The 26036-nt window shown below is 37.7% G+C and overlaps 1 protein-coding gene across 1 annotated transcript; it reads left to right on the top strand.

Annotated features, from left to right (window-relative positions):
* The first annotated feature begins 271 nt into the window (after nt 1-271).
* On the top strand, nt 272-25879 carry mms19 (MMS19 homolog, cytosolic iron-sulfur assembly component). Its single transcript, XM_079594691.1, has 31 exons — nt 272-426; nt 1721-1769; nt 1967-2067; nt 3557-3642; nt 3753-3827; nt 4629-4698; nt 4808-4936; nt 5812-5873; nt 6232-6318; nt 6470-6544; nt 9402-9479; nt 10446-10584; nt 11371-11525; nt 12579-12657; nt 12847-12972; nt 13539-13620; nt 13735-13832; nt 14498-14617; nt 16292-16459; nt 16538-16622; nt 17960-18062; nt 18256-18324; nt 18782-18908; nt 19629-19735; nt 20466-20522; nt 20611-20797; nt 22431-22513; nt 22590-22754; nt 22844-22903; nt 24123-24223; nt 25402-25879. Exons 1-31 carry the CDS (start codon nt 339-341, stop codon nt 25430-25432), a joined length of 3042 nt encoding a protein of 1013 aa, XP_079450817.1. The 5' UTR covers nt 272-338; the 3' UTR covers nt 25433-25879.
* Nucleotides 25880-26036: the final 157 nt, after the last annotated feature.

The following is a 26036-nucleotide window of genomic DNA, read 5'->3' as shown; positions in this document are numbered from 1 at the left end:
TTAAAATAAACATGACATATTTTTATTTATTTTTTAAATAAAAAAATATACGTTATTTTATCTTATTTTCAAACCCGTTTTTTCGGGGGGAAAATAATTAATTCAAAGTTAATCTTAAAAATAAAATAAAAAATTGTGCAAAATGTAACATTCAAAAGTCCAGAATAACCCTCATATATATTACCTTTCTATAACTGATCTTAAAATGTACTTTGAAACAATTTCAAACATGACAACACAAAACTAGAGGCAAAAGATTAGATTTCGCGGTGGCTGCGGCGGTTGTGCGCATGCGCGGGTGAGTGAGTTTGAAGCTGCTGGCTGCTCTTGTCTTCAGGATGGCCGCGGATAACAGTTTGCTCCTGGGTTTAGTGGAAGAATTCGTGTCTGGACAGGTTGATAGCAAGGCTACAGAAACAGCTTCAGGTAGTTAATTCATCGGTCTGTCTCGTGTTTGCTGTTTCTTGCCACTTTAAGCGATGACCCTTAATTAAAGCTGTACGCGAACGCCGCGTGTGTGAGATGCTGTGTCTGCCGTGAGCTAACCGCCACATCCTGTATCACACACACGCACTGTGGCTGCTGACAGCGGCTGAACACACAGATCAGACCTTTGTTAGATTTCCACAGTGTTTTTGCTTGATAATACGCCAAAACCAGGAGTTGCCATGGCGTTGTTTCTCTTTTTTCAGGGCTTGAATGCTTGCCTTGCTAGTCTGCTAACCGGAGCCCCTCTGTGTGTGTGAACCTGACAGTGGACTCTGTTACTTCACTGTTTATGTACATTAACTCCAAAGCCCTACACTTTCAAATCTGATACGTGAAATTGTAAGGTCTAAACTATCAATATGATCAAAACATACATGCCCTATGTCATCTTATTGACACCTTATACTTTTTAGCAAGTAAAAGGCCTTTTAGAACAACAGTAAAAACGTCTACCTTCAGCTTGTCTTTTTTTGCTGTGGAAATCTAATGATTTTTAGGTTACACTTTATTTTAAGGTGTCTTTGTTACACTGTAATATGTTAATATGTATGTGTTAATCTTGAAATATTACTAACAATATCAAAGTTATGTAATTTTGCATAATTTGCTGTTGTTGTTGATGTGTAACATGTAACAAGGACACTAAAATAGTGTTACTGGCTTTTATAACATAAACGTAAGAATAACTTTGATGTTGTTAGTAATATTTCAAGATGAGCATTGAACACTTACTGGACTAAAGTGTTTATTTTATCATATCCATATTCATAATTTTAAGAAAAATCATGCAAGTATCAAATATGATTGCGAAACATTTATTTGTTCATCTCTCAACCGTCTTTGTATTGCATTGCAGTATATGTTTTAAAACTAAAGTGCATTGATCATAAAACTAAGTTTTTTAATATCATCTTACTAAGACACATTATTCGGTATATATATAGAGTGATAACTGATAATTTTATGCAAGTATTGTGTTATAACTATCCCACAAGCTATCAGAATTTCATCTTTTTGACCATATATATCAGCATCTGCACCAAATTGTATATTTTTGCTCAGTTTGCACTTCTGAATAAAATTGAGCTGTTTCCCCTCCATATTCTCACTATAAAAGCCTGATCTATCAAATACGATAAACTTATTTTTGACATTTTTTGTTTAAGGATTCAATAAAACCCTGTTGTTTCATATATGTCAGGGTTAAACATGAGTTCATGTCTCTTTTAAGGTGTCAAGACTGGACAATTCACAGTTCTCCAGCTGGTTGAAGCATTGGGGTAAAGTATTTGTGGTGTCACCCTCATCCTGCCTTTCTCTAGTATTCAAACTGTAATACAAGTTAACTTTAATATTAGTGCTGATTTAAGGGTTGCATGTATGCCTGATATGTTATCTGTAGATTTTAGACCGCAGTGGTTATTGTGACGGCTGAAAATGTCTTATGCACTTTATTAATTCCACATCCTCCATGCAGGTTGAGTCTGACCAGCTCTCAGCCTCATACGCGTGCCAGAGGAGTTCAGCTCCTGTCTCAAGTCCTGCAGGAATGCTACAGCTGCCTATCCGAGAAGGAGGGTAAGATGTCTGTCCTTTTCAATAGTTTTTCTTTTAATTAATTCTGCATTGATAATCTATCATCAACCCTCTACAATGTGAGTAAATCACTCGCATATGCAACCAAATTTCACAAGAGGCGACTAAAAAATTTCTTTAATTAGCCAATGGCTACTAGTAAATTGTACGATTGCAGTCTGTAATCGAATTGGAGGCAAAAAGTATGTTTAGCGCAGATATCACTTCATTGCCTGCTGAGCTTTACTTGGGCTTGGCTGAAAGCGATTTCTTTCACACACACGCACTGAACGTAAGAGAAAGAGAGAGCACATGTAGGGCTCGTTGACAGAACTGTCAGACCAGCGCTGCGTCGGCATGAAAGTTTTATCATTTGCACTCATTAAGCCATGCCAATTTAAACACTCAAGCGCAAGAAGACGAGAGAGATAACTCGCGCTTTGTGTGGGAAGTTTTCTGTGTGCAAATTGCATATCCGAAGCGTACTGAATTGAGTTCTCTTTCACGTCTTGTTCTTGAACTGACAATTTCACACAAAATTATGTCAAAATGTCCGTCTTAGTGAGTATCCTAGTTAAATGTACAGGTGAAACTCGAAAAATTTAATATGGTGCAAAGTTAATTTATTTCAGTAATTCAACTTAAAAGGTGAAACAAATATATTATATAGATTCATTACATGCAAAGTGAGATATTTCAAGCCTTAATTTGTTATAATTTTTATGATTATGGCTTACAGCTTATGAAAACCTTTTCACAATATTCTAATTTTGAATTTGGGGTTTTCGTAAGCAATATTAATCACAATTATAACAAATAAAGGTTTGAAATTTCTCACTTTGCATGTAATGAGTCTATATAATATATTAGTTTCACCTTTTAAGTTGAATTACTGAAATAAATGAACTTTTGCACCATATTCTAATGTTTCCAGATTCTCCTGTAGTCGGTTATGCATTAGGTGAACGAACGTAAACAGTGGAGAGAAAAAAAAAAACATGTGTACAGTATCAGTATATTGAATCTGATTTTAATGTTAATCAAACAACAGACTTGCTGCAAAAATCACTCAATGCTCTTGACTGAATAACTTTTGTAACTTTAATAAGGATTTATCTATATTAGAAGGCTATGTGGTGTTACTTTACATTTAATTCCTTTATTCAATCTCTGCACCTAATCTACCTGACAAATATGAAAAGCACTGTTTATTTAATTTGCATCTTTGTTCTGTTGTGCTATTGCTTGTAGTTTGACTAATTTTTCTTATTTTATTACAGACGGTTTACTTGACTTTAATCGTGTTTAAAATTTATATTGTATGTGTATTATATTATATGCAAAAAAAAAATATTTGCATTGTAAAAAGTCTGGTGTGTAAAATAAAAAATAACCTAGCCTCTCAAGCTTCAGTGTCCGTAGAGAGGGTTAATCGTGGTGGTCTAAATGACCTTTGACCGTGACGCATCTCACACACATGTTTTGTTTGCAGTGGAGGTCCTGATCGCTTTCTATGAAAACAGACTGAAGGATCACTACGTGATCACTCCGCATGTTCTTCAGGGACTCAAAGCTTTGGTAAGTCGAAGTTCTTTTGCAATCAAACAAGCATTTTATCAATGATCTGTTAGAGACAGTCATGGTCACTGTAATATTTCTCATTTTTGGTTGCATTTGGTTCCTTTCAGACGAAATGCTCAGTTCTGCCTCCTGGTTCAGCCGTGTCCATTTTGAGATCCATCTTTCAGGATGTTCATGTTCAGGTGAATATTTTATTATGATTGAATACACTCCACTCAGGAGATGTCACGACTCAACAGTAAATGCGTGCATGGAGTTGGCCTAGTCAGCTAGTAGTTCAGATTTTCACTTATCCTGCAACAAAAATTATATGTTTACACTATTGTTCAAAATATTGGGATCAGTAAAAACGCTTTTATTAATACTTTTTTTCCGCAAGGATGCATTAAATCGATCAAAAGTGCTAGTAAAAACATTAATAATGTCACAAAATATTTTTTTCATGTAAAAAAAATTGTCAGTTTACACAAAAATATGAAGCAGCAACTGTTTTGAACATTGATCATAATTAGAAATGTTTTCTTTTATTTCTGGAGGATCATGTGACACTGAAGACTGAAATAATGAGTCTGAAAATTCTGCTTTTGATCACAGGAATTAATTGTATTTAAAATATATTACAATAGAGGAGAAATAGTTTAAAAAAAGTTTAAGTTGTAATAAAATTTGACTATTGCAGTTTTTACTGTATTTTTGATCAAATAAATGCAGCCTTGGTGACCAAAAGAGACTATTAAAAAGTTTTAAACTCGTATTTTCTTTGAAACAAGGGTAAACAAAACAATAACTGATAGTCATTCTTGAAATCTGTTAAATTAAATCTGTAATTTTACGTCATTGGCATATTTCAATTATTGACATGTTCAGTGAACACTGGCCGGTTGACATCCTTATTGCTTTAATGCCACAAGTATCTAGACAGAAATATTTTCTAAAGACGAAGCGACAAACCATGGTTTTGTTTTCCTCACTTGTTTCTACAGTCCTTGATGGTGGCGGAGCGATCATGTGTTTACAACATCCTCATCGGCCTAATGGAGTCCAGAGAGGAAGGTACGGTGTCTTTCTCACCATTTATATTAATGCTTTTACATTGTTAGTATTTATACGAGCTGGAACAGCACCAGTGTAAACTATATATCAAACACCTCTTGTTTCACAGAGCTCAAAGGCTTGGGTGCAGACTTTACATTTGGATTTGTGCAGTCAGTAGATGGAGAACGAGATCCCCGTAACCTCCTGCTAGCCTTCCAGGTGGCCAGGAACATCATTCACAGGGGATACGATCTCGGTTAGTGCAGAATGGAGTTACAGAGATAATGAAGACAATTAAAGGGGTGGTTGATTATGATTTCACTTTTCTAACTTTAGTTAGTGTGTAATGTTGCTGTTTGATCATAAACAACATCTGCAAAGTTTCAAAGTTCAAAGCAAAGGGAGATATTTGCTTTTAAAGAAATAGTTTTTTAAGGACTACAACAAACGGCTGGTAGGAACTACACGACATTCCTCCCGGGTTAGTGACATCACAAACCCTAGATTTAACATAAACCCCGCCCCCGGAACACGATTTATAGATTATCATGGCAGAATATGCTAATCAATGACTAGAAGATAAGCTACATAAATTCATCAACTAACCATTCAGAAATGTCCTGTTGCGTCTATATGTTGTCACTTCTTCTTGAGTCTCTCCATCATTGACTATGAAGTCAATGTTATGAATATGAAGTCAGGATGAAAGTTTTAGAAATGTTCAGTGTGTGTGTGTGAGAGGTAAAAAGACACAAGTTGTTGAAGCTCCGCCCCCTGTGCCGGGAGCAGCAGCTCATTTGCATTTAAAGAGGCAGACACAAAACGGTGTGTTTTTGCTCACCTTCAAAAAGTGACAATTTTAACATGCAATATAAAAATATCTGTGGGGTATTTTGAGCTAAAACTTCACACACACTCTGGGGACATCAGAGACTTATTTTACATCTTGTGAAAAGGGCATTATACCACCCCTTTAATGTATAGTAAAATATTAGTATAATCTAATGAAGTATTTAAATTGTATTATTATAATATCTTTTATATGTAATTATATTAATATTAACATATCATTTGATGTAAAAAATTCTGATATTTATTTGAAAATTCACTTATTTTTGTTTTGTTTTTCAGGTAAATTTGTAGAGGAACTTTTTGAAGTGACGTCCTGTTATTTCCCCATAGACTTTAGCCCTGTAAGTACTTCTATCTAACATGTTTCCTCGTTATAATTCTGGATTTGAATATCTGAAATAATGATACTGTGTGGCTGTAAAGACTGTTTTTTGAAACTGTTTCATACCTATACATAACAACTGTTCTCTCTGGCTCAGCGCCAACACAGATCTGAATGTTCGCTGTGATCAAAGGTTTAAAACACATATAGCCGAATCGCTGTCATTTAGGAATAAGATCATGTGGGTGTTTGAATCGAGATCACTATCTTTTAACTATTAACCGTGCAGTTCTAGTACATACTATCAATTGCACAAACTCTTTGAGACTTGACATGTCAAACTGAATTTCTATTACTGTTCCTCTGTCTGTTCTCAGCCACCCAATGATCCTCATGGGATCACACAGGAAGATCTTATTCTTTCTCTTCGAAATGTTCTTACTGGGACGTCTCGGTTTGCTGAGGTAGGACATAAACTCAATAAGCCTTTGTTTGGGATTATATGGATGGTTGTGTGTATCAATAGACTGGAAATTATGCAAATAGTTAAATGAATGGAACTTTTGTGTGTGTGTGTGTGTTTGTTTATTGTGTTTTGTTTCCTTTCCTTGACAGTTTCTGTTACCATTGATCATTGAGAAGCTGGACTCAGATGTTCAGAGTGCCAAAGTGGACTCCCTGCAGACACTGGTACAGACTCTGCACTTACTGGATTATAATTCTTCACTATTGATTCTGCTTTAGGATTGAGATTTTACATTGGTCATCATGACCCAACACAGTACCAAAAATCTGCTTATTATACAAAATAACTTAATTTTTTTAAATAATTTTCAAGAAAGAGGACATGTCTGCGTATAGTTTGACTAGCTTTCAGATTCTCTTTTATTATTTAGATAAGCAATTGGAATCTAGTACAGCATTATGCATGATTATGTGGTTAGGTGTTTTATTATTTGCATTTAGCATAATCTTTTTCCCTGATGACAGAGCAGAAATGTGACCCACCATATGTTATATGTTATATAACTTTTATTTACATTTATGCATTTGACAGATGCTTTTATCCAAAGCAACTTGCATTTTATTCAAGCTATAGAATTTAATCAGTTCATGCATTCTCTGGGAATCGAACCTAGGGCTGCACAATTAATCGAATTTCTAATCGCAATTACGGATGCCACAATTTCGTAATCGTTGAAAGCCGCGATTACAAAAAAAAAAAGTCCACTTACCGTATTTTCCGGACTATACGTCGCTCCGGAGTATAAGCCGCATCAGTCAAAAATTGCTTCATGAAGAGGAAAAAAACATATACAAGTCGCACTGGACTATAAGTCACATTTATTTCGAAATTTATTTAACAAAATCCAAGACCAAGAACAGACATTTAATCTGGAAAGGCAAGTTATTCAGCTCCACAACAGCACACAGAACAACAGGCTGAATAGGTGTCCGGTGTGTTAGCGCAACACATTAACAGTTATTCAGCGACACAATAGCATAAAGAACATATACCTGGGAGGCTGAATAGGCTAAATTAAAGGAGAACTCCGGTCAATTTTAACATTGAGCTCAATTTTTTGTAAATTTGGAGTGCTGTCAATACAGAGAACAACGACAAAAATCGGTGTTGCCTACACCATGTTATCCTATTTTTAAAATTTGCACCCTGTTGACTTGAATGGGGCAAATTTTAAACCTGCTTTTATTTCTCTTATCATCCTTGATGTGTCATACAAGTGCCCAGCCATGTTGAGTGATTCCTTCAGAGTGAACACGAGTGAATCTGACTGCAGTAGATGTGAAAGATATTCATAAAAATGATGTTATATCAGCCAGCGCAAATACCTGTATTTAGTTCCTGTTTTCGGTCGAAGTCCAAAGTAGTCGATTGTCGAGTTCACGCGCGTGATCATAGGTAACTAAACCTATGCGCGTGAACTCGATTAAGCCTATTTAGCCTATTTTTATGAATATCTTTCACATCTACTGCAGTCAGATTCACTCGTGTTCACTCTGAAGGAATCACTCAACATGGCTGGCCACTTGTATGACACATCAAGGATGATAAGAGAAATAAAAGCAGGTTTAAAATTTGCCCCATTCAAGTCAACAGGGTGCAAATTTTAAAAATAGGATAACACGGTTTCGGCAACACCGATTTTTGTCGTTGTTCTCTGTATTGACAGCACTCCAAATCTACTAAAAATTGAGCTCAATGTTAAAATTGACCGGAGTTCTCCTTTAACATAAGCCAGCGAGTCCAACAAGTTACCGGTAAGCAAGTTCACCAAGCTCCCGATCTCATCCCACAACACTGAATCTATTGAGTTCTTCCTCTGTGTCTCTTCTGAACAACTCCGCTAACTAGAGCGCCCTCTCGCGGCTGTAGACGGTAATGTTTTCTCTTGGTTCATCTCAGTCAGTATGAATTAATTTTGATATATAAGTCGCACCTGACTATAAGACGCAGGACCAGCCAAACTATGAAAAAAAGTGCGACTTACAGTCCGGAAAATACGGTACATTATTTTGCGCACTTAAGAAGTGTGTTTAGAGCATGTTACGTTGTGAGATGAGAATCACGACCACTTCAGAGAGCCCAGCACAATAGGAACTACCAGTGACGTCAGCGTAAGCTGAAATAAAAAGTAGGAAAAACGGACTTTCCTGTCAGCCGGTATACAGCGCTAGTAGCGCGCACTCTTCAATTGCTTACACAAGTGCGGCTGCGCACGCTGTATATCGCTTCACTAGCCTATATAAAGCGCAAAATAAACTACAAACATTTACGCTGTAAATTAGTAGCGTAAGTCATGAAATAAAAGTAAAATACATACCAATAAATCACATTACTGGTATGTCATGTTGAGAAGGATTTTCATGCAGGTATGATGTTTATTCTACTCATCAGGAGCAGTTTCCATGTTTCATTTTTTGTTAGTATTGTGTATTCACCATGATAACTGTTATTTCCATAACCCCAAAATGCCACTTTATTTTCACTTTGGGTTATTTTGCATATTTTTAAATGACTGTGGTGGCTCATACCAACATTGTGTTATATATATATATATATAAATAAAATGCACTGTATATATATATATAATTTCTAAAAAAAGTGGGTCGCTCCTTGATGACCATGTGAAAATGTGGGTCCCATGGCCAAACGAGTTGAGACTGGTATAAAGCTATTCAAAACACATTCAATGTAAATTGTGATAATCGTTATTAATAAATCACAATTACAATTTAAAGGAAATAATAATCGACAATTATGATTTTTGATTAAACAGTTTGATGACAATAGCAGAATGACTATTGAGGAGCATCAAAATAAAGTGTTAACAGATATTAAGCAGACAGTCTATTAATATTCTAATGAGAGTTAGTAGACATGTAGTTGCAAAGTTACTTATAGTCAGTAGTCTAAAGTCAGTAGTCTAAAATGTCTCAAGTTGACAATCGAAATAAAGTGTTACCTAGAAAATATGTCTTCGTTTACTGTGCTATAAATAACCTGCACACTATTCTTCTGTTTTAGGCCGCCTGTGGTCTGACTTACAGCCATAAAGAGCTGGCAGAATTCCTTCCGGGCCTTTGGAGCTCGATACGGAGAGAGGTAAGAGAGAACGGCATTAAACAATGCATGCAGGAACTCACAGGTGCTTTTCTCATATTAGTTTGCTCTGTACAACACTTTTCCCACCACTTTATGCCAAGATTTAGAGCTTCAAATTACTTGTGTAACTAATGCCGAAACTTCCAGGAAAGTCATTTCTGCCCGAGAAACGGTTTGGACAAAGGCCGCTTTTACATTACATGGTTCAAGTGACCCAATTCCATTTTTTTTTTTTTTTTTTATCACATGTGGCACAGATCGAATATGATCACATAAATAATCACATGGATTTATTGCTTGAAAAGCTTGAATGTGCAAGTGCTTTTTAAGTAATTTTAAAAAGGTGCTTCCATTAAGATGTGAGTTATTACTTGCAAAACAATACATTAAAGAGTTTCTCTATCTTGCTGTAGCTAATAATAGCTGTTACATGCACATACTTTTTTTTTGTCCCACTTCAATCAAATCGTGGATACAAGCACTTAGGGACACTGTATTTCACAGGGTTTTTTAAACTAGGGTTTTGTGGATGTAAAAAATAATAAATAAATATAATAATAATAATAAATTAGTTGAATAATAATAATAATTAATTACTTAATCTATGAATCATTAGCTATAAACTCTATATGCTGTGCATCAGTTGCAGGATTTGTATTCTAACTATGTTTGACTGCATTGTCCCTGTTAAATAAATAAATAAAAATTGTTATTAGTATTTCCTTCTGTAATAGTGTCAACTTAATTGATATTATTTCCCAGATAATATTTAATACATTTTCTTATGTATTCCAGATAAAATTAAATTGTCACAGGATAAGTGGGTATTTATACACGAAAGCATATTGCTGACTTTTTCATTTCAGGGAGGAGGTCATTAAATCTGGTTGGGTGTCCGTGGCATAACCAGTTTGAAGTCTTTGCTGTGTAGTATATGTGATCTGTGAGTTCATGTGCTGTGTGCAGGTGTTCCAGACGGCCAGTGAGAGGGTGGAGTCAGCCGGTCTGTCGGCTCTCGGTGCGCTGACGTCCAGTCTGTCCCGTTCTGTGCTCAGTTCAGACTCTGAGGATTCCCTGCAGGTGTTTCTAAACCTCGTCCTCAAAGGTATCTGCAAATTGTGGATTCAAACTAGTCTGGATGTTCTCTTAGTAGTACGTTGGTTTAATGCAAGAATGACACATAAAGAGTAAAAATTGCCGATCATGCAAAATTATGAATGAGCACATCTTTGAATGATTATTCCACAAGTTAAAGAGGCCATATTATGCCCTTTACAAAGGCCTGATTTAGTTTTTAAGCTCTACTAGAATAAGTTTTCATGCTTGTGTTAAAAAAAAAACTTATTTTCCCCATTATCTCCATTGTTGCAGCTCCTCTCTTCCCAGTCTGTCAGTAACGCTCGGTTTAGTTCCTGTCTCTATGAAGCCCCTCCTTCTGAAAAGCACACTGTGCTCTGATTGGTCGGCTGGAGCAGTGTGTTGTGATTGGTTAAGCACTTTGAGCATGTTTGGGAAATGTCCCGCCCCTTACTATAACCGCCAGTTTAACACAACCAGGCCCCGCCCTTTTATTCTGCATATTAATTATTTAAATGAGGAATATTGTGACGTGTTCGTTCCCTAAAGAAAACTAAGGACTACAATTGAGGCGTTTCAGGGAGTTCAGAAACACTGATATAGAGAATTATTCTCATCAAACCTTGTACTGTGAAACTTTGCAGACATTTTTCATGCTCAAACACCAACATTACACACTAAAGACAGATGTAAAAAGCATAGGTCATCCAGACAAAGAAGACTGTTCAGACTCATAACTATCATCTCGACACGTGTATCAGTGCCGCCCAGGCTTGTTCTACCATCTCACTTTGTGTGTGTCTCGTCCTCTCAGACTGCCAGCACCATCTCTGCGAGCCAGACCTTAAGCTGGTGTGGCCCAGTACCAAACTCCTGCAGGCCGCCGCCGGAGCCTCATACAGAGCGAGTCTGATAGTGTCGGCTGCTGTCATACCGGCCCTCCTGGAGCAGTACAATAACAGGACACAGGTAGTCTCTTAAAGCAATATTCTCTGCACATGGCTTTTTTTCTCAACATGTGCTCTTAAATGCTTTAAAGGATTAGTTCAATTTAAAAAAGAATGTTTGCTGATAATTTACTCACCCTCATGTCATCCAAGATGTCCATGTCTTTCTTTCTTCAGTCGAAAAGAAATTAAGGTTTTTGAGGAAAACATTCCTGGATTTTTCTTAATATATAATGGACTTCAATGGCAACCAACGGTTTGAAGGTCCAAATGTGAGTCTCAATCATAGTCTCAATGCAGCTTCAAAGTCTCGACACGATCCCAGTCGAGAGATAAGAGTTTTATCTAGCGAAACGATCGTCATTTACAAAAAAAATAAAATATATATACACTTTTTAACCACAAATTCCCGTCTTGTACTCTCTCTGAGATGCGCCACGCATTACGTCATCACGTTGGAAAGGTCACGCAAGACATGTTTGCAAAGACTAATACACGTACCAATAATGATATGCACACACAAGGACCGTTTTAAACAATAAACTGACACAAATACATATAAATATGTGTCATTCAACATACATACATCATACTTGTAAACACTAGGTCGGAACTTCATTTCCAACGTGATGACGTAATGCGTGGCGCATCTCAGACATAGTACAAGACGGGCATTTGTGGTCAAAAAGTATATAATTTAAATTATTTTTAGTAAATTACCGATCGTTTCGCTAGATAAGACCTATATTTCTCGACTGGGATCGTGTCGAGACTTTGAAGCTGCATTGAGACTATGATTGAGACTCACATTTGGACCTTCAAACCGTTGGTTGCCATTGAAGTCCATTACCGGTAGAAATCCTGGAATGTTTTCCTCAAAAACCTTAATTTCTTTTCGACTGAAGAAAGAAAGACATGGACATCTTGGATGACATCGGGGTGAGTAAATTATCAGCAAAACGTTTTTTGAAAGTGAACGAATCCTTAAGTCCTGCTGCATATATATTCTGAAATGAGTCCGTGTCTTTACCACTGTGCTGTAATGCATGATTCATTTGAGCGTATCTTTATACAGTGTGCTCAGCGGCGCACCCTGCTGGAGGTTCTGCAGGGTTTCGTTCAGCCCACCCCGTTCAGCCGGCCTGCAGATGGAGGTATGTGACCTGATCACATGCTCAACACATTCACATCCAGACTTATAGTGACCGATACCATTAGATCTCATGCATAAGAGTTTTTACAACTTTGTTTATGTGCATGCTTGGTGGAAATAGTTTCAGCTAGTTTAATATAACATGTTTTAAATGTTTGCATTTCTCCCTCTGTCTCCTGCATGTACGCAGTGGAGAGTGTATTGGTTGCGTTTCAGCAGTCTTTGTGTGGCGTGGTGTTTTCTGCGCTGGTGGAGTCTAGTGCTGGTCTACAGGTTACAGCCACACGTGTGCTTACTGCACTGGGACAGCAGCCCTGTGAGTGGACACACTGCATTTCTGAAAGACATTACTACTTTAATTCAGCAAGCATGCGTTGAATTGATCTAAAGTGACAGTAAAGACATTTATAATGTTATAAAGATTTATAAATGCTGTTCCTTTGAACTTTCTATTCATCAAAGGATCCTGTAAAAAAAATAGATCATGGTTCCCATTAAAATATGAAGCAGTACAACTGTTTTTTAGCATTGGTAATCATCAAAAATGTTTTTTTGAGCAGCATATTAGAATATTTTCTGAAGGATCATGTGACTGAAAATCCAGGAATAAATTACATTTTAACATGTATTACAATAGAAATGTATTTTCTTTTTAAATCTTTTAAGTTGTAATATTTCACAATATTGTATTTTTATCAAATTGGTAAATTGGCAGCCTTTGTAAACGTTATATTCATTGTTTTTAATATGTATTTCATTAATAGAAAATTAACTTTATTTATTTATTTACCGGTAGTTTCTGAAGACTGAATAAATGTGAGCATATCAAATAATAATATGCTCATGGTGTGTGTTACGTCACTCTTGCTTTGCTCTTCACAGGCTTGTTGGCTCAGGCAGATGTTGAGAAAGCTGTTGATCATTTGAGCAGACTCATTCTGGAGGAAGAAGATACTCAAGTGAGGTAGTTATCGCACACGGGAGATCATAGGAGAGGAAGGATATCTTTAATGTGTTTACATCTTTGTCTGATTTATTCCTTGAGAGCTTTTCCCACACTGACATTTCTGTGTCTCAGTTTGGCTGTAGTGGAGTGTTCAGGCGCTCTGGCTCATCTGCATCCCAAAGCCTTCATCTCCAGGATGATTCCTCGACTCAAGGAGGAGATCCTATCAGGTGTGACCCAGTGACACACAGACACACACACACACACACACACACACACACACACACAGAGACACAGACACACACACACACACACACACACAGAGACAAAGACACAAAGACAGACAGACAGACAGACAGACACAGACAGACAGACACAGACAGACAGACAGACAGACAGACAGACAGACACAGACAGACAGACACAGACAGACAGACAGACAGACAGACAGACAGACACAGACAGACAGACACAGACAGACACACACACAGACAGACAGACACAGACAGACAGACACAGACAGACACACACACAGACAGACAGACACAGACAGACAGACAGACAGACAGACACAAACAGACAGACAGACACAGACAGACAGACAGACACGCGTGCGCAGACAGACAGACACGCACAGACAGGCACAGACAGACAGACAGGCGCAGACAGACAGACAGACAGACAGACAGGCGCAGACAGACAGACATGCGCGCACAGACAGACTCACAGACAGACAGGCACGCACGCACAGACAGACAGACACGCACACAGAAAGACAGACAGACAGACAGACACAGACAGACACACACACACACACACACACACACACACACACAGACACACACACACCCTCTCTGCAGTTTAACAGATAACGTGGGACTACTCTCCTCTACAGAGTCTAACTCAGCTGTACGTCTGCGGTGTGTGACGGCGGTCGCGTCGGTGTCGTCTCAGCTCAGTGTTGTGCAGGAAAGCACCCCCGTCCTGCTACAGGTGCTGGCTTCAGCCCACACAGGTACACATTCATTCTAATAATCATTTTTGAAAAATTGTCAGGGTCCCCTCGTGTCAAATTTAAGACCATAAAAAGACCATAAAAAGTATTAAATATCTTAAATGGTATAAGAAAAGTCTTAATTCATCATTTTAAGAGGTCTTAAATTTGGGAACAGAAAAACGGGAATCACGATGTGACTTAATGTGATTATTAAACTTCAAAAGGCTATGATTTAATTGAGGGCTTGTTCTACGGGCTTGCGGTTTCAGAGCAGTTTGCAATCAAATTTGCTTATGATCTACTTTTGATGAATTATGACAATGTTTAGCTTATTAGTAGAGCTGTCACTTTTGTGAAAAAATCCTGTTCGATTTTTGAGACATGAGTGTTCATTGAATCGATTGTAAAATCGATTTTCCATGTCTAAAGATGTTTCCATTTTCAATGCCAAATATAGGCAAATCTATGGACAACTAACAGGGATTAAGACGAATGTAAAGAGGCACAAGTCAGCAATATTTCTGATGATTTATTGGCGTGAAGTTTCGTGCACAATGACAAACACATCTTGAAAAACAGCAAGCAGAGTGGACTGCCATAACATCAGTGAAAACATCACTGCAGGCTTCAGCATGCTGTGTTTACGATTAGAAATGTCAAACAAATTTCCCCTACATAGGCGATTGTAGCCCGAATCTGTATGTATGCGACTGTCTGAATACTGGCAGAATTCACATTTTTGTTGTAAAAAGAGACACATTATGCAGAAGTATGTTTTGCTGTTATTGTAACGTCTGACAGAGAGTTTGAAGTCTGCCCAGATGAAGAATAGGAAGACTGGTAGTTCCACGAGTCTTTTATAGATGTTTCCTCTCAGTTAAGCACACTCTTCATGTCAAAGAGCGAATGTTAACAGGGAAAAGAAAACGCTCTCAAACATGTTACAAATCAAAGTGTAAGTAAACATATTATAATATATCACCAGTCAGCAGTAGAGCGGTCATCTTCCTCTTTGCGCGGGCATTCTCACCGTGCGAGCGCGCTCACATAAGAACAGCACGCATACAATAACCTACGCCATAGAAGAAGTCATCTTAACGGCATATCAACATTCATGTCATGAACACTACTTATTAACACTAGGTGGCCGTTACATTATGTGTCAGAGCCGGGCGGGCGTATCGTGACTCCGAGAGAAGGTCGTTAAAATCGATTCCCTATTTTCATTTTCGAAACTTGGTTGGTCCGAATCGATTGGTTGGAATCGTTGGTTGTGCAATCGATTTTCGAATGTAAAGTGACAGCCCTAGCTTACTTAGATTTTTAAAGCTTCGAATCAATTTAAAAACATATTACTTCGCACTGTTTTAAAGCGTTTGAAACTCCACACGCTGCTGAACCCTACTGGCCAAAACAGTGGAAATCCAACAAACTCATGCCAAACATGCATAAAAACATATTTTACGAACTGAATATGTTTTTACAAACATATTTAAAATTGATCAAAAACAAATGAACATTTGGCAGTATCTCAGTTTCTTGTACGTGATTAATTATTTGATTCTGATAAAAAGTCAAGTCCTTTGTTTATGTTGCACTTTATATAATACAGATTGTTTCAAGGCAGTTTTACAGTGAAAAGCAGTTCCTAATATACTGATATAATGCAGAAACCTGTTGTTCATCATTCAGGCAGCTGCAGTTTCTCCGTGGAGGAAGTGAGCGCTGTATGCATCAGTCTGCAGCGGATAGCAGCGCACGCGCGTGACACCGAGGAGATCGGACGATTCTTTCATAGCAACATCATTCCACGACTTCTAGGACTGGCCTTACAGGCAGCGCTGCAGAGTAGAGACTCGGGTCAGTGTTTGTCATGATTTTCTGGTGTGTGTTAGTGTTCATGCTATTTGTAGATGTAACTGTGGTTTTGTTCAACAGGTCACAGTAGTCCACTCACAGATGAAGCCGTGCTTTCTGCTTTAGTTCCGGTCATCAGCACAGCCTGTGCTGCGTTACAATCAGAGTGAGCCACATTTATATACTACATTATGTGACTGATGTGACTTTCAGATGTATAACTGAAAATTAGGGCTGGGTATTGGCAATTTCAAGAATCAAAATTCATTTTGATTCAGATTACAAGCTTTTGAGGCTATACCAATTATGTTATTGATTCACAACTGAGTTACTAGGAGTGCTACTTGGGTGTTGAGAGGTGTGTTCCTTTGGTGCTCTTCAGCTTGGAGATCCAAAATGTTTCCCAAATAAACAGTAATTCTGAGGCACTCAAAAGGAATATAAGTTTAAAAAGCCTTTATTTAAACTTGGCTATCCATTAAAAAACATATGCCAACATGTTTCGGCCTCTTTGGCCTTCTTCAGGGCAAATTCAAAATGGCAGTCCGTAGACTGCATGCTATATATCTGCATGTGGTCACATGACCTAGAAGCACAGGTGCTCATCTGCACAAATCACCTGACAGAGAGCAATTACAACAAGTTACTTTAGATAAGACAAGTCACATTTTCACATCAGGATAGTTTAAAATATCAATATAAATGGATACATATAGCAAGAGGTTACTTTATATAAGACAAGTTACAGAAAAAAGGTTACATTGTAAAAAATATTTAATTTTATTTCATTTGAATTAGTGCTGCCAGTCGATTAAAAAAATGTATTACTCACATTTTTTCTGAAATTCAATCGCACCTAACATTTAACGTTAATTTATTTTTATATTGTAATAATTTCATATTTAAACTTGTGAATTAAGTGAACTTTAAACAATCTTCACATAAAGCCATTATAATAAATATCACTTTTACCCGCCCTTCAATATATCAGGCCTCAATATTTTCTATTTGCCCCGTCAGACCGGTTCAGATTTTTACTTGCCTTGTCAAAGTGCACAAAAAAAGTTCTTGTTTTCCTTGTTTTTTACCCCTTAAGATCTGACGCACATTACGCGGATCTGACACGCATCCCATTTTCTCACAACTCTACTACATTTAAGACTTTATTTTACTCATTTAAGACTCGAAACTCGACAAAACTGCCATATTTGTGTGTGTTTTTGTCCGCAGATCAAAAAAAACACAGACATTCCGACACGGATTGCATATTTAAAAGTAGAATGACTGGCTGTAGCTTTATTTTTTTCTGTGAAACAAGTATGTGAATTTAGAATGTTTCCTAAATATCTGCAAACATATTATGGTATTTTTGTGCTGTAGTACAGTCAAAAAATTACATACAGCACCTTGAATAAAAATGAAGATATGTTAAAATAGATTAGTCCCAGCCCTAATAAAAAAATATACACATTTTCGAATACAAGCCGTTTTGTGTTGTTATAGATCAGCGTCCCGCATGGCGGCCCAGGCCGTTTCTCTGTTCCTGGATGGAGATGTGTCCTTTCTGCCAGAGAATGCCTTCCCTTCCCAAATCCAGTTGCTCCAGGTGTGTGACACGAGAAATCACGCTCAACAGTCAGGGTTACATTTGCAGATTAACTGAGCTCGACTTCAATAAGAGATTCTGTTCTGGGAGGATTGTGAATGGTGGTCTAATGTCTCTCGGATCATCAGTATCTGCTCAACGCAAATGTTTGTGGATGATTCTGGGGTTTGTTTGTGTGCTGCTTTTCCCACAGAGCCAGGCAGAGTCTCCGTCTCAGTTGGTGTGTCTGCTGATGGCCTGTGTTTGCTCTCTTCCACGCAGCGTAAGTTAAACTCTTATCTCACTCATCAGAATATTTAGTACAGGGGTTTTCAACCGAGCTCTTTACTGTAGGGATGCCCTATTCAATTTTATGATAAAAAAATTAAAAAAAAACTTTTTTTAAATGCAACTTAAAATTTAAAAAAAGCTACAGGTTTTCTGTATAGAGCTTCACAATTTGGTCATTTTTGTTTAATGATTTTATAGCATAAACAAGCTTTATTTTAGATAGAAAACCCTTGAAGCAGCAGCAGGTTTATAACTGATTCTCATTATAAGTTTGGGAAGCTCCAATTCTCATAGAAACTAGGACTTTTTTTTAATTACTTTTTTATTTATACATTGGCCGAACCAAAATAAATATTTTGAACGCAATTTGAGCATAAGAAACAGCATTTATGGGACCGTTCATGCCAGATGTTGTAGCTAATATTTTAATTTCCTCAATTGCACAACAGGTGGATATCCCTGAGATTGACAGGCTTCTGGTCCAGTTGGAAGATCTGATCTGTTCGTGTTCACATCTGTTCTGTTACACGTTTGCAGCGAAATGCTTCGCTGGATTGGTCAACAAGAGGCTGGCAGGTACACACAGGGTGGTTTTGTCTTCTTCCTATATCACATGCACTGAATTCTGTGCTACATGACCTTGGGCTGTTGCGATTAATCGTTTTCAATTTTGGTTTCCAACGATTGAAAACAAGATCATCGAGGTAAAACTATTATTGTGCCGTTGCCACATTCAGCGGTGCGTTTTTGTTCCTTCCTAAGCCAAATTTATCATCCAAATCAGTCGAATAAGTGAGTGTTGTAAAATGCGATCCACTGTTGCTAAACTGCGGGACATGCTTGATATTAAAAGTGCATTAAAGGATTCGTTCACTATCAAAAAAAATAATAATCTGATAATTTACTCACCCTCATGTCATCCAAGATGTCCATGTCTTTCTTTCTTCGGTCGAAAATAAATGTACGTTTTTTTACCTTAAATCGATCTCGGCTGAGATCATGTCGAGACTTTGAAGCTGCATTGAGACTATGATTGAGACTCACATTTGGACCTTCAAACCGTTGGTTGCCATAGAAGTCCATTATATTAAGAAAAATCCTGGAATGTTGTTTTCCTCAACCTTAATTTCTTTAATATATGTATTAAATAGGCTTTAATATATGTATCTCTACAAAAGCTTTGGGAACCACTGCCTCTTTTCTATTAATGTAGGTCAGTGGAATAATGAATGGGTTATTTGAGGTCTGATTTACCTGATCTGCATATCTTGTGTGTGTGTGTGTGTGTGTGTTCAGGTGAAGCTCTTGACGCAGTGCTGGAGAGAGTGTTGAAGAGGATCAGTGTAGAGCTGGAGAACGGTTCCTCTTCCCAGCGAACACAAGCGTTCACACTGCTGCTCTGGGTAATGACCAAATCAAGAGAGGATCCAGTTTTTTCATTTCTGAACTGTCTCTCTTCCATTCTTCCACTGTTTTGAACAGATTAAATGCAGGATTTTATGCACATAAACGCTGATCAACACACATGCATATAGAGCACCTCAAATATGAAATGGGTCCTATAATGCCCTTTTCACAAGATGTAAAATAAGTCTCTGATGTCCCCAGAGTGTGTGTTTTAGCTCAAAATACCCCACAGATATTTTTATATAGCATGTTAAAGTTGTCACTTTTTGAGGCTGAGCAAAAACATGCCGTTTTGTGTGTCCCTTTAAATGCAAATGAGCTGCTGCTCCCGGCACAGGGGGCTTTATGTATTCGCTGATGTGGAGTTAACTATCTTCTAGTCATTTATTAGCATATTCGGTTATAATAATCTATAAATCGTGTCCCAGGGGCAGGTTTTATGTACATTTTAGGGTTTGTGATGTCACTAACCCGTGGGAAGCTCATTGTAGTCCATACCAGCCGTTTGTTGTAGTCCTTAAAAAGCGATTTCTTTAAAAGAAAATATCTCCCTTTGCTTTGAACTTTGAGCGTTGTAACTTTGTAGATGTTGTTTATGATCAAACAGCAACATTACACACTAACTACAGTTAGAAAAGTGAAATCATAATCAACCACCCCTTTAAACATGCTTGTTTGATCGACAAGAACCATTCAGTTTTTCAAAAACCTTTTTCTTTTGTATAGGTGGCCAAAGCCCTCCTGTTACGGTACCATCCACTATCAACAGCCCTGACTGACAAGGTAGGGGTTTTTTTCTTCCGATTTCTCCCCCAGTCATTTTCCGAGGTCCAGTGTTTGAGTGGTCTCTCTCTCTGTCCTCTGCTTCCAGCTCTTTGCTCTGTTGAGTGACCCGGAGTTAGGATCTCAGGCGGCCGATGGCTTCTGCGTCCTCATGAGCGACTCTCCAGATGTGCTCAACCGCAGCTGCCACGCCGACGTGCGCATCATGTACAGACAGCGCTTTTTTGCTGAAAACTCAAGCAAGCTTGTTGAAGGCTTCAACTCCGCAGAGCAGGGTACCTCTATCACCACTTCCTGTCTTAACCACCGATATGACAATCACTTTGCTTGCTTTGCGTCTACAACTTCTGATCAACATTTCATGTTTTTGAAAGAGTTTCTGATGCTCGGCAAGGCTGCATTTATTTGTTCAAAAATACAGTAAAAAAACGGTTATATTGTGAAATATTTTTGCAATCTAAAATGTTCTATTTGTAATATATTTTGAAATGTAATTTATTCCTGTGATCAAAGCTGAATTTTCAGCATCAGTCTTCAGTGTCACATGATCCCTCAGAACTGATTCTAATCTGCTGATTTGCTGCTCAAGAAACATTTATGATTATTAACAATGTTGAAAAGAATAAGATAAGAAGAACCATTATTAATAATTGAATACAAATAATCAAATCAAAATTTTAGAAGGATTTCTGAAGGATCATGTGACACTGAAGACTGATGCTGAAAATTCAGCTTTGTTCACAGGAATAAATGATATTTTAACAGTGATGGGAATAACGGCGTAACGGCATTACTCCAGTAACGAGTAATCTAATTGATTACTCTTCTCATCTTAATAACGCCGTTACCGTTACTGCCAAAAAATGCGGCTGTTTTTTTTTTTTCATCAGACCAACTAGATCTCTGAGCGAGAGGCAAATACTTTTTTTTACTGTTCTTCCTTGGTTAGTGGGCAGAGTGCGAGACAAGCGCATAAATGCTGACGATTGGCTGAGGTAGAGTAAAATTTCATTGTAAGCCAATCAGAGGTAGAGTTGTGCGGGTGTTCGAAAGCACGCATATGGGCATTCGGCTCTTTTGACTCAGCTCACTGAAAAGAGCCGGCTCTTTTGGCTCACAAAAGGCTCTTTAAATGACTTTGACTATAATATTTCACTTTTTATTACATAATAATTTAATTTCTATAGGCTAAATTTGTAAAAATAGAGTCGGCTCTTCAGATATGCGAGCCAGCTCCCAACGTTCACCTAAAAGCTCATTCGCGAACGAGTCATCATCACTAACGCTCATTCGCGAACGACCCATCACCACTAACGCTCATGAATTGCGAACGACCCATCATAACGCATAGTCGAACAGGACAGGACACACAAGGAACAACACAAGCCAGTCAGTCAACGAGAGACAGGTATGGCGACGAGCCCAAATAATCCAAGTAGTTCCCCACAGCAACTTTTTTTTTTTTAGATGTGTGTACAATGTTTCATGTTTCTGTTAATTATGTATTGTATTAAGTGTCCATTTCATTATAATATTCAGATTTATCATAAATAATTGAACATGTATTTTAAGGTCCGTTAAAGAGGGGTAGAGGTGGGGTCACATTTGAGCATTTAAAATTTAATTTTACTTGAAAGTAACGCAATAGTTACTTTCTTAAGTAACTAGTTACTTTTAAAATTTGTAACTGAGTAACTAATTTAGTTACTTTTTGGAAGAAGTAACTGTAACTAATTACTTTTTAAAAGTAACTTGCCCAACACTGCGTTTTAACATGTATTCAAAAAGAAAACAGCAATTTTAAATTGTAATAATATTTCACAATGTTGCGTAAATAAATGCAGCCTTGGTGAGCAGAAGAGACTTCTTTCAAAAAAAGTTGTGTAAATAATGTCTCTTGCTCCACAGAGAAGAAGTCTTGTTATTTGAAAGCCCTGTCACACATCGTCAACAACCTTCCCAGAGAAGTGCAGCTCACAGAGCTTCCCGCAGTGAGTTGAGTGTGTGTTCTCAGATGTGCTGAGTGTTACGCAGTGTCTCGAGTGTGTCCTGTGCTGATCTCTGCAGCTGCTGCCGCTCCTGCTGGAAGCGCTGTCGTGTCCCGACCGAGAGGTCCAGTTCTCCACCCTGTCCTGCATGCAGCCGGTGCTGCTGGAGCCGCCGGAGGCCCTCAGGAGCCAGCTGGAGGCGCTGTTCTCACGCATGCTGGCCCTCACCACCAGCCCTGACATGGTACACCGCCTAACTGAGCAGATGCATATGATTCTAGTCCATCTGTTGACTGCGCTCGCCTAATTTTGACTTTATCTTCACTCTGACAGAAAGTGAGAATTGCATCTATCCGCTGCGTGCATGCTCTCTCTCGCCTGCCTGAACATGTGGTAAGAGAAGACGTCTTTGGGCTAATTGATGCTGAGCATTTTATTTGACCATTTAAAAAATATATTAATCATTAAAATGTATTATATTATATTTTGATCTCAATGTTTTTTTTAAATTGAGATTTCAAGGGCTGAAAAATAATTGTATATATATATACACACACAAATGAAACTCGAAAAATTTGAATATGGCGCAAAAGTTAATTTATTTCAGTAATTCAACTTAAAAGGTGAAACTAATATATTATATAGACTCATTACATGCAAAGTGAGATATTTCAAGCCTTTATGTGTTATAATTTTGATGATTAGGGTTTATAGCTTATGAAAACCCCAAATTCAAAATTTGAATATTGTGAAAAGGTTTTCATAAGCTATAAACCATAATTATCCAAATTATAACAAATAAAGGCTTGAAATATCTCACTTTGCATGTAATGAGTCTATATAATATATTAGTTTCACCTTTTAAGTTGAATTACTGAAATAAATGAACTTTTGCGCCATATTCAAATTTTTCGAGTTCCATTTGTGTGTGTGTATGTATATATACACACACACACACACACACACACACACACATATATATATATATATATATATATATATATATATATATAAATATATATAAATAAATATTATTCACATACCATTCAAATGTTTGGGGTCAGCAAGCTTTTGTACTTCTCTTGTAAGTCTCTTCTGCTCATCAAGGCTACATTTATTTTTATCAAAATACAGTAAAATATTGTTAGTTTAAAATATGCTGATTTGCTGCTCAAGAAACATTTCTGATTATTATCAATGTTAACAACAGTTGTGCTGCTTTATATTTTTTTTATTTTTTTTTCCAGGATTCTTTGATGATTAGAAAGTTCAAATGAACAGCATTTATTTGAAATGAAAATCTTTTATTACATTAAAAAATGCCTTTACTGACACTTTCGATTTAATTTAATGAATTTTTGTTGAATACAAGTCTTAATCTCAGACTGATCCCAAACAATTAAGCTTTTCTCCTGAAAAAAAAACAAAACGTTGTATTGCACTTCTGCCGATAATTTGTAGCCTTGAGAAAAGTTATGGTGGCAATGTGTAAATAATTTCTTCTTCAGAATAACATGCTCAGATGATTTATGCTCAATGAGAACTAGAATAAATCACGTTGACTTTAAAGTCACAGATCTGACTGTCATTTATAGTTGTGTTGTCTGTTTAGGTCCTGCCGTTCCGTGCCAGAGTGCTGAAGGCTCTCGCCGTGTGTCTGGATGACAGGAAGAGGCTGGTGAGGAACGAGGCTGTGGCGGCTCGAGGGCAATGGTGAGGCACATGTACATTCAAACCCTGGAGGTTTCACTAGCCGTGTTTTCATTGTCAGGCCAAGAGCGAGTGCGCTAGTGCGTGCCAGTCGCGTTTCCACCGTCACTTTCGGGGCTTCCTCTGGGCCGACGGCCACGGGTTTTTGACCCGCCGAATACCAAAGCGGCCTGAGTCAGGAGACGGTCAAAATTATTTATTTGATTTGATTTTAGAGATGCACCGATTACAATTTTCTAGTCCGATTTTTCAATGAGTTTGACCTGCCGATACAGATTTTAGCTGATTAAAAAAAAAAAATTCTAACCACTTTTCAGCACACACAAATATATAATTATATATATACGGTATTTTCCAGACTATAAGTCACACTTTTTTTCATAGTTTGGCTGGTCCTGCGTCTTATAGTCAGGTGCGACTTGTATATCAAAATGAATTCATACTGACTGAGATGAACCAAGAGAAAACATTACCGTCTACAGCCGCGAGAGGGCGCTCTAGTTAGCGGAGTTGTTCAGAAGCGACACCGAGGAAGAACTCAATGGATCCAGTGTTGAGGAATGAGATCGGGAGCTTGGTGAACTTGCTTACCGGTAACTTGCTTGTTGGACTCGCTGGCTAATGTTAATTTAGCCTATTCAGCCTCCCAGGTATATGTTCTTTATGCTATTGTGTCGCTGAATAACTGTTAATGTGTTGCGCTAACATACCAGACACTATTCAGCTGTTGTTCTGTGTGCAGTTGTGAAGCTGAATAACTTGCCTTTCCAGATTAAATGTCTGTTCTTGGTCTTGGATTTTGTGAAATAAATTTCTAAATAAATGCGATTTATAGTCCAGTGCGACTTATGTTTTTTTTCCTCTTCATGACGCATTTTTTGACTGATGTGACTTATACTCCGGAAAATACGGGTATATATTTTTTTATAAAACACCATATACTTTTACCCAAACTGTTTAAATGGGTACATTTTCTATGTCTTCTTTTTTTTTCCCTGACATGGCCTACTCCAGTTCTTGTTAAAACACACCGGACATGCAAATTCTGTGCATTTTGGGCACTTTTTGTGTGAAATCATATTTATTTTGCCCAACAAAAGTGTGCTTTCACTTTAATTGTGTCTTTTTTTGTTGTTGACAAACTGACAAACAGCATCTAATATTGCTTTCCTCATCCACAGGTTTTTGATAGGAAGCCCCGGTGGAAGATGAACGGATGAACGCGGCCCAGATCACCGCTCGCAGCCTTTAATTTCACTTCCTTATCCCTTTTTTTATGACGTGGCATGAGGTTGTCCTCCCCGGCCACACCAATGGCTGAACAAGCTGTCGGCAGCCGAGAAGTGCTTGAACACGAACCCCCATGATGCTCTTTTCAGCTGGACCTTCAACATGAATCAAGATGGCAAGAGTAAATCACACACACACACACGCGCGCCATTATCATTTCTTCAATCACGTCGTGTCCATATTATAGGAATGTTAGATGCAGGATCTTTGAATGTGCCGTTGATACGACTGTCCTGATGTCAGTATTTTTAAACTGATGTTTCATTAGCCACAAGCTTGGTTGTTGTTCATTTTCTCAAGACTGATGCCAAGAATATAAACCATATTTAAATGTCAAATAACCTGTCAATAAAACTTTTTGTAAATGTGTAGATTGTGAAGCTTTAGCAGTGCATTGGTCATTAATGGGCCGTTTCTAAGGAAGAAGTCAAACGTAATGTGTTTTAAAACTAAAGGTACAGATTGTGGTAATGTGCTCTGTGTCGTAATTTCCCAGTTCGAACTGATGTTTTATATCACACCAGTT

Source organism: Phoxinus phoxinus (assembly GCF_949152265.1).
Source record: "Phoxinus phoxinus genome assembly, chromosome: 21".
Lineage (NCBI taxonomy): Eukaryota > Metazoa > Chordata > Actinopteri > Cypriniformes > Leuciscidae > Phoxinus > Phoxinus phoxinus.
Note: the sequence above shows the minus strand (reverse complement) of the source record. Positions and strands in the feature narration are given on the sequence as shown.